This window comes from Blennius ocellaris (genome assembly GCF_963422515.1).
Source record: "Blennius ocellaris genome assembly, chromosome: 2".
Lineage (NCBI taxonomy): Eukaryota > Metazoa > Chordata > Actinopteri > Blenniiformes > Blenniidae > Blennius > Blennius ocellaris.
This window is the reverse complement of record NC_137651.1, coordinates 25,818,079-25,827,876: the sequence shown is the minus strand read 5'-3', so window position 1 is coordinate 25,827,876 and position 9,798 is coordinate 25,818,079. Positions and strand designations below refer to the sequence as shown.

General features: G+C 40.0%; 1 protein-coding gene across 1 annotated transcript in view; it reads left to right on the top strand.

Annotated features, from left to right (window-relative positions):
• Positions 1 to 9,798, top strand: part of arhgap42b (Rho GTPase activating protein 42b) — an 82,336-nt gene that overhangs the window by 56,317 nt on the left and 16,221 nt on the right. The window contains exons 5-7 of the mRNA XM_080510087.1: positions 5,989 to 6,090; positions 6,313 to 6,423; positions 9,133 to 9,237. Of these exons, the coding sequence (XP_080366213.1) occupies positions 5,989 to 6,090; positions 6,313 to 6,423; positions 9,133 to 9,237 (318 nt within the window). The remainder of the gene's footprint in view (positions 1 to 5,988; positions 6,091 to 6,312; positions 6,424 to 9,132; positions 9,238 to 9,798) is intronic.

Here is a 9,798-nt window from a genome sequence, read left to right as displayed (position 1 = left end):
TGGTGAGTCTTATAATGCCTTCAAAGCAAGAACCTTTCTAATATTTTCACATTTTCATCACTATCAAATAGATGATAAACAAATTAAATAATCTAAAAAAGTATACAGTTTTTTATTTTTTTTATTTTGTAGGCTTAGATCACAATGTATCACCACTATATTGCAGTACAACCACTGTGTTAAACTACAGTCTGCAGCATGATCAAAATGAGAGTAATAATCTGTAGATATGCAAGCATACATAGTGCAGATGTTTCATAATAAACATTTCCACTTTATATATTTAGTAACAAACCAAACTAGGCCCACTGCATTAGTACAATATGAATGTGGAAGGCTTTTAAAAATACTTTCTCTGTTGTCAGATAGGGAGAAAAAACTGAATGACACCACTACTTATGGCTCTCTGACTCAAACTTGCCCAAACTAAAAATATAAATCGCATAAATAATGTGATGCAGATTAAATACATTTCCTTTCAGCTGTCTCATATTTGTCCCATAACTTTCCACTGCACCTTAACCCCAAAAGCAGAAACTCCATTAAAACAATCTGTCGGTAAGTAATTACTTTTTCTCCTGATCATCAGCATTTCACCACACAGTCAAAGTAAAACTAGAAAGTTCAGTGTTCACCTGTCTAAAAGCAGAAGTTCCCACTTGTGTATTAAATTAGAATGAGATCCGGCCAGTGGCAATATTAAGATGTGATTTAATAGTAAAAGGATGGTAAGTATGGTGAGTCTAGACTGTTGTGCATAATTTTTTTATTGTGTGATAAATAATTCATATTAATGTTAAACTCACAAGAACAGGTTTCTCATTACACGCCATCTATCGAATTTATCCAGCCGTTGTCTGTACCTGCAATGTAAGTGTTAGGACTGCAGGAAACTGTAGCCGATGTCATTAGCATACCAGCAATATACAGTCACTAAATAACCTATGCTGCATGTTTTTGGAAGCCATACCACCAGGGCAGCATGCAAACTCCACAAAGACTATAGCAGGGGTGTCAAACACATTTTAGTTCAATGGCCACAAACCATTTAATTTTGTCTTGATATAATATATATATATATATATATATATATATAATATATGATGGCCAAGAACACTTTGAGGTCACTTTGTAAGCCAGCTCATACACATCCAATTTATAATGACAAATATAAAAGTGGCTTTGAAAAAAGTGATTTGTGCTGTTTTGATTTTTTTTTTTTAAAATGCATATATCTCTAAAATAGCAAGAAAAAAAAAGAAGAATCAGAATTGGGTGTTCTAATGTTCAACATGCCCAGCATCTTTTATGATGCAGCTAGATTTGTTAGAAAGATTACTGTGTTTACCCAGACATTTTTGGTTCTTGAAAGACATGCTTAGCAAACGTCTGTGGATCGCATCGGAAAGCCCCTACACACCTACAGGGAAAAGACGTACAAGCTCCACAAAGAAAGCTCAGACTGGTTCTAACTAACTCACACATAATCTATTATATCATCCCTACTGCTGGAGTAGATAATTGATGGTTAACTTTCATCAATAGCTAATCTTATTTCTCTCTTTACGGAAGTCCATTTCCTGGTGCACACATGGATTTTTGTTTTGACCCTTTATCTACTTGTCAATATCATCTGCTTTATGGAATGACTTTCCAGGATGAACAGACAGAGAGGCTTGTAGTTGTTTTATAACACCTGCAAGCGTGGTTACTACTGTGGTGCAGAGGGACACTGAATGCACTGCATATTGTCACTGTTTTGTGTCACTTTTTTCTCTGTAATTTCCCCTTTTTTCCTCTTCCTGACAGGTTCCCACTGCCTTTGGGTTTAATAAAGCCAAACTGTTGTGGGAAAAATCCTTCTAAATGAAGTCACAGCTAGCGGAAAGTTAAAGTTCAATAAACAATGCCATCATTAACTTTCAAAGCAGGATGCAGCAACTCTCAAAATTGAATTGAAACTAAGGTCAGAAAAATGTCTTAACTGGATCTTATTATAAAATGTGTTTTTTTCAGATGGGAAATCTTTGATATTGATATTAAATACAGATGTCTCGTATGATCCCCTAACAGAAAGCGTACTCTTCTCAGTCTCGCTCTGCCGACATTTCTCCCAAGATGTCCACTGTCACCTACACTCACTCATAAAGAATTGTTTCTTCATAACAGCGCCATGAGATGGCTCTTGTAAACTGCACTATGTAAATACAACTGAATTTAACTGAAATATTGTGAATAATTTCCTGTTACCACAATCCCAAAGTTGAAAAAATGTTAATCAATCTTCTTTCTTTCATCTATCCATCCATCCATTTTTATATAACCATCTATCTATCTTCTATATCCTTCCATGCTTCCATCCGTCCATATAGAAATAATGACTGTTCCACATTTTTTATTGATTGATTGATTGATTGATTGATTGATTAATTGGAGAAGAGGGTGGGTCAGGTGAGCGTGTGGAGCACGCTGCAGAAATGACGTGTGTGTTTGGAGGAGTGACAACCAGCGGCCCAGTTCTGTTTAATAATAAAGCGACTTTACAGACAAGAAACTCGCCCTGCTGAATGCTGCAATAGTAACGCACAGTGACTTGAAGAAGTAACTTTAATCTGATTACTTGTTTAGAAATAGTAATGCATTCGATTACTTGTTACTGGAAAAGTGGCCATATGAGATGAGACTGGTCCTCACCACTGAACCATCACACATATGTCATAGTTCGACTCAAACAATCACCAGATGTTTTGTGCCAGCAAAGATTTCCAACCGTGGAGACTGAAGGTTTTTTTTTTTTCCCTCTCTTTCCCAGTTGTTATCTTTAAGTTCAGTGGTGAGAAAAAGGTTTAGGTTGATCTTGACAGGGAGATGCCTGGGGGATCTTTCGCATACAGTATATAGACCTATATTCAAGCAGAGCTTGTCAAGACTTTTTTCTCACCATAATCATAAAAGAAGCTTTTGAAGATTGATTTTAGCTCCTTTTTTCCACCTTCTTTCAGCTTTACTCAGGCGTTGAGTTTGCTGCTTTCATTTCTTGTTTCTCTAGTTTAATTTCATCTTGTGTCACAATGAGCTAAAGCACAGATCAAATGTAAATTTCTCAACTGAAGCTTTGCCTCATGCATTAAACAGGTTTTATTTAGAAGTCTTGTTTTTCAAGCCTTCAGAAGCAGATGTTTGTAATTACCTCTTGTTAATTGGCCAACTTCTCGCTTCCTGCGATGTCTCCTGCAGAAGTGGGACCCCAGGTAAGGAGGGGAGACATTCCCGGCTTTGCAGCAAAGTAGCCGAGCTTCTGCAGAAGCCTTCTGTTCCCTCCTGTCCCCCCCAAACCCCACCCCCCGTGGAACCAGGATCAGCTCGTGTGGCGGAGCATCAAAATAACCAAACTATTGCTATTTAATCACCATTCTGGGCTCCTGCTCCAATTAGCTACCTCTAATGAGCTCATTGAGGTGGGGTACAGAATTTGCCCTTTTCCTGTCAATGCTCTGAGGATCCATTTAAAATGAACATGTGGTGACATGCGCTGCATGTTATGCCATGCTGACAATTGAAGTCACTATTATTCTACAGTGTTGGATACAAATAAGGGAGTGTAAAACAGTGTGATGGCTTGAGATTTCTCTTTCTATGTATTCGGACAACCTCAGCTTGCTGCTTACATCTGTCAGAGATGACATTGAGGCTCATTAGAGTCAATGTGAAAACCGGCAACGTTACGTCACGCCAAAATATCCCCCCCCGCGCGGTCTTCGCGTCAGTTCCCAGCATCCTCGCAGACAACACCTGATGACTGGAAGACATACCGCCCGCAGTTTTTCCCTCATTGTTTACCTCCTTCCGACGTTATAGTTGCTATTAGCAAAGTTGCCCCTGCTCCAGCCACCATCAAAGGCCTCTTAACAGCAACATGAGACATCACCAGTCAGAGATTCCACTACAGAGCACTATGCATCAGAATATTCTCTTCCTGCATCTGATTTATTCATGAGCGCGAACAAAGCAATCAGATGAGGAAATCTCCCAAGTGATGGTTTCATGTGTGTTTTTGTGCACGGCGCAGTGTTGGGAAGTGCTCTGACTTTATTCATTGCCAGCCAGCTGATTACTCTCAGACGCAGGCATCCACCTCATCATATATGCTCGGGGGTATATATTCATCCACACCCAATGTCTTCTCTTCCCCACATGTCAGGGGGTCTTCAAAAGCCTCCCGCTTGCAATGCAGTCACCTTTTTTTCGTTTTTTTTTTTTTTTTTCTCTCTGAAGGACATTCTTTGCAATTTAAATCACTCGTATTCCTCACTGATTGCACCACCATATCTGGGTGGGTGGGTGGGTTGGGAGGCGGGGTTGCTCAACACATGTACAGGCCAAAAACACACCTGGTGCTCTGCTGGGGTATTATTATGGTAGCACCAGTTTGTACACGTCCTGCTTGGATCAAAACAAAGCAGCACACTTTGGGTGACTTAATCAGGCTGACTGTGCCTCACAGACTCACTGCAGCTCTGAGTCACTGTCTGCCTCTTTGTAAGTGTGAAAGTGTTGCTCCAGATGTACGCAGGCTTTCTCTTTTTTTTTTGGGGGGGGGAGGACATGTTCACACACTGGTCAGCAGTCGGCCGAAAGCTTTGCTGTTACTGTTGGACTCAGCTAAACCGAAAGCTCTTAATTTAATGTGATCCTCTGCGTGTGTGTGTGTGTGTGTGTGCGTGCGCATGTGTGTCTTAGTACATACCCCAGGGCTTCCGTTGTATGCAGGCTCACAAAATAATGTCACGTCAACAGCAGTCACGACAGTCGAGCAGACAGCCAGCTTCTTTTTGTTCTTTAATAAATAAAGAAAAATATAAAAATCTGCAGGGAAATTTATTTCCTGTCAACGTGATGTCACATTTAATCATATATTTATTTTACTATCCATCTGGTTATTTCCTTTTTTTTTTTTTTTTACAGAAAAAGCAGGCTTATGTTCGATTGATTTTTATCTCTCCTCTTTCCACAAAGTATAATTTCTGGACCAGACATGACATGAAAGATGGAAATAAGATGCTACTACATGAAATTATCTATTGATTTTGTTGCTATACTTGTGATTGTAGTCATGTAGGAGGGGTTACCGTGTCTGGTGGTGGATTCCGCGGTGCTGTTTAACCGGCTGTGGGGAGGGTTGTTGAGGCAGAGCGCAGTTCTAGGTCATATCAGTCATTAGTAGATTAGACTTGCTAAATTTCAGGGCCATGGGAATGAAAACAAACAAGCAGGATCTAGTTACAGTGGCCATTCAGTCACATTTGTTTTCAGCACATCCTGCCTGAATCAGTGTGTAGGGAGACCTGCGCGAGGCAGGCAAAGCTCGGTTTAGAGGTCAGACTTACAGACAAGACACTTGAGTGCCCTCATGCAGACAGGTTCTCTCTGCTTGGACAGAGTATGATTAACGCCTGCAAATAGGAGGGTGAAATATGCAATCTCTCACTCTATATGCTGTATAGATGAGCATCTGGCCTTCCTCTAAGTCCTTTGGAAACACCCTTTCTGAATCCTGCCTTCTCGTCGCGATTGACTCGTCTTTGCAGGTGGAAAGTGGAGCATAACAAGGAGGGAAAATGCAAACAGTGCCCGCTGTGTCCTGTCTGTGAGTGCGCCAGATGCATTATGCTATAGGTGATTTACAGTGTTATGTATTTTGCTGTGAACTTATGTCCCCAGCTGGGGGCACGGTGAGAATTACAGCGCATATATTTCTCAGAAGCCCTTATTGATAATGCACAGTCATGCCGATATTGCCTGCTCGTCATTACACATGTCATATGCCACTTTTATGACCCTCAATAATCTATTGACATGAATTTTAAAGGATTCGTGGCAAATGCAGTTAGACTCCCCCCTAGTGGTGGCTTGATCACTCACATCTGCGTTCAGAACAGGAGTGTGACACATTTCTAATACTTAAGCCTTTCATGTGGATCTCTTTAGGAAGGAAAGAAGAAATTCGATAAGGAAACGGAGAAGTACTACTCCACTCTTGAGAGACACCTCGGCTTGTCATCCAAAAAGAAGGAGGCGTATCTGCAGGAGGTAAAACCAAAACAAACTTTTACATCCCCAACATGTCTCTGAATAATGCTGTTTTATGGTGTTTTCTATAAATATACTGCTGCTTTCTGCACTTTTCTTTACTTCTCTGAGTGAACACACCACTTCCATGTGGTGAAGTATGCAATAAACTTTTATGTCTGAGGTTTGACCTCGCTCGTTGTTCGACCACTAACCCCTGTTTGTTTGTCCGTTCGTTCTTAGGCTGACACCCAGATCGATAAGGAGAGGCAGCTCTTCTACGACGCATCCCTCGAGTATGTTTTCAAAATACAAGAAGTGCAAGAAAAGAAGAAATTTGAGTTTGTGGAGCCGGTAAGAGTTCGGATAATTGTGCTCATTTCGCTGCTGGATGCATACTGAAGACGCTGTAATTGCTTTGGCTTTTAGCTCTGGGTGTAGCGAACAGATTAGTTGAGGTGGCGTGTAGTCAAAGAAACAGAGATTGTTGATGAAAGGTGCTTTTTTGATGTCTGCTACCTCCTCCCTCGAGTGAACACGGGCCTCTTTTACATCTCTCACATCCACCAATCAGCCGTAACATTATGATTACTGGGCTAATTTTGTGCAGGTCTATTATTGCTGCTCAGCTTTTTTTTATGAGTTTTTTTTTTGTTTGTTTTTTTATCTCTCAAAGCAACAAGTGACTGTCAGTATGTGAAAAAGTATGTGGAAAGGTATACATGAATAATAGACATACACACAACATTATTGCAGTGCCAGTAGAGAATGACACAATACAAAAAGTACCCAACGTCTGAAGATGTGGGACCAGAAGTACAGACCAAAACAACCCTGATCCATCAAATAATGGACTCTGACGCTGATGTAACCAGCACCATGACGTCAGCAGCAGGTCTTCACGAAGTCCTGAAATTGTGATGTGGGGCCTCGTGCACCGGAAAGCCTTGAACCTGTCGCCAATTCATCACTCGTCCTCCCTTGGACAACATTTTATAGATACTGACCACCGCAGAGCGGGGATACTTCACAAATCCTGTAGTTCTGGGGCTCAGTCGAGCCATCACAGTTAGGAGTTTTGGATTATTGCTTATGCTAGATTAATGTTTAGGTTAGGCATTGAGGCAGTACTAAATGGATGAAGATCGATTCCATAATCTCAAGGTTTTAAGTCAATCAACCAAAAAGAGCTTTGAATTAAGTTTAAGACTAAAATTCATATACTTAATACCAAATATGTTCCATCAGCTAAAAGTGGGCAAGATTTCGGTGAACTAATGAGTGTAAATATTCCACCTAATATTCTATTCATATTCATAGAAATAGTTGATTTTTTTGAGAAAACCACTGGGTGTAATTAATTGAAATGTCGAAAGAACTAAGGCTTTATAAAGGCTGCCACCTTACAAATACTTGGAGTCAGTTCTAACCTTTTCACCACAGAAGTTAGCATGAAATATTAAAATCACTGTTAAATATGTGGGAAACGGGACGTGGATTAAAAGGGGCTGTTTTAAAAGCATCTCCTCCGTTTGTTTTCACCCACTGCCAACAGAGCCACATGCACAGGCCAGAAATGTAAATCCCCCGGTCTCAGGTCATGCCGGAGAAAATGACAAGGCTCAACCTTGCCTATGATGAATCTGGGCCATGATAAGACGGTTCATCCTTGAACATTTGATATAGCAGGCCGCGTCCTGGAAATCAAATCAGCGGTTGTGTCTAAGGATTTGACTGAGAGAAGCTGTATGTTTGTGGGATGCTCAATGCAAGCGATGGGATCAGTATTTCCTCCAACAATACGGACGGGATTTTCTCTCCACAATGATGGAGGTGTTTGTGTATTGTAGGGAAGAAATAAGATCAATATTTATCAGCCATGAAGAACTCTCACAAACTTTTCTATGGCTTGAACTCAATATCATTTTATTGAATTTGCTTCTTATTATTGTTTAACATTTATACAAACTGGTAAATCTGTGTTTTATTTTTTTTTAAAAAGGTTTGATTATTTCTGGTGTTCGTGAATGACGTATTTACAATATTGTGCAAGGGTTTTAGGCTGGTGTCATAAATGGCTCCTTATCCATCATGTAATACCAACAGGAAGGATAATTGGCTCCAGATTCATTCTGCAGCCCAGTAAAACATCCCAAAACATAGAGTTTATTATGAAGCATCATTCCAGGAGATACACGATGCAGGGGAGCTGGTGTGGCTCCCACAGATCTTTCATCTTAACACAGTTCACTACTGGCTGGGTGAACTTTATTTAATTAATGTTTTGATTTATTTTATTTCTTCCTTCCATTTCTACATTTACAGGGTAAACAGAGACACATATCTTTGCACAGGGAGAACATGAAAACTCTCGCGCTCAGACTTGAACTGGGGAAATTCTCACTATGAGGCCAAAGGACTAAACATTAAACAACCATGTATTTATATTTTATTACATCGATTTCTGTCTATTCTATTGTGTTTCAGAAAGTTTATTTGAAGTGAAAATTGTATTCATTTTTATTTATTTATTTTTTTCTAATTAAATTTTGAAGTATTTTTTGTTATTCTAATTTATTCTAAGGAAATGTTGGGATTTTTTTTTTTGGTATGTATTATACATTTTTTTTCTCTTTATTCAAACTGTATTTGATATTCCACTTTAAATCAGTTAAATTTACATTTCATTTCATTTGAGGATTTTCATTTACTCCATTTACATGCGATAGATCAGGGGTTGTCAAATGCATTTCATTTCATCGGCCAGAAACAGCTCAATTTAATCTTTAGTGGGGCAGGCAGGTATTGTAGTAATACACACAGAATAGTCCCTTCAATCACAAACTGGTCACACAAAGTACTGATTTGTCTTCCAGAAATTCACTTTTTAATTTGCATTAAGTGATAAAAGCCATTTTTAATGCACTCTTCTTTGCTTTGCACCAGCCTTAACCTTCTGCTGTGTTTTACAGTTTATCTTGTGTTCTAAGTTGTTCCTTGGTAATTAAGCTGTTCAGTGTGTATTAACTGGTTGTACTGCCATTAAATATTCTTCTTCTTCAGCTCCTGGCCTTTCTGCAGGGTTTGTTTACATTCTACCATGAAGGATATGAGCTGGCTCACGAATTTGAGCCATACAAGCAGCAACTGCAATTCAACCTACAGAATGTAAGTCTCAACACGTCGGGGGGCATTCACAAAGGCAACTGGCCGCATAATCAGATTCCTTGGCTTATCATGCCCGATATAAACAGCGAATTTTTCACAAGTGGCTTGCTGCATGATAAAATACAATTTTTCGCTGCAGACTTGATCAATGTTTGCAGTGTTGCGTTGCAGGCGGTCACTGCAGGACATTTAATGGTAGCATGTAAAAAAAACAAAAAGAAGAGTTGTGAGTTCCACCGCAGCTGCTGCCATGGCCCATACCGTCATTGCTGTGACCCCGCCACGAGCAGCGCTAGGATCCAAATTTCTCTCTGACCCAAAATGTCGGCTGCATTGCCCCGACAACTTCCCCTCGCTAACCCTCCATGTCCTCAGATGCAGAGAGCTCTAATGGGGGCGGGAGGAGGTGAAGCCGTCTCAGCATTACTCAGAGATATGAAACAGCCCCATTTTGACCTTTTTGACCTGGGGGGGGGGGGGTGTACTAAAACATCATCATCTCACACTTCGTGCTGATTTGAGATTACCTCAATTATATTTCTCACAATGTAATAAGACTGT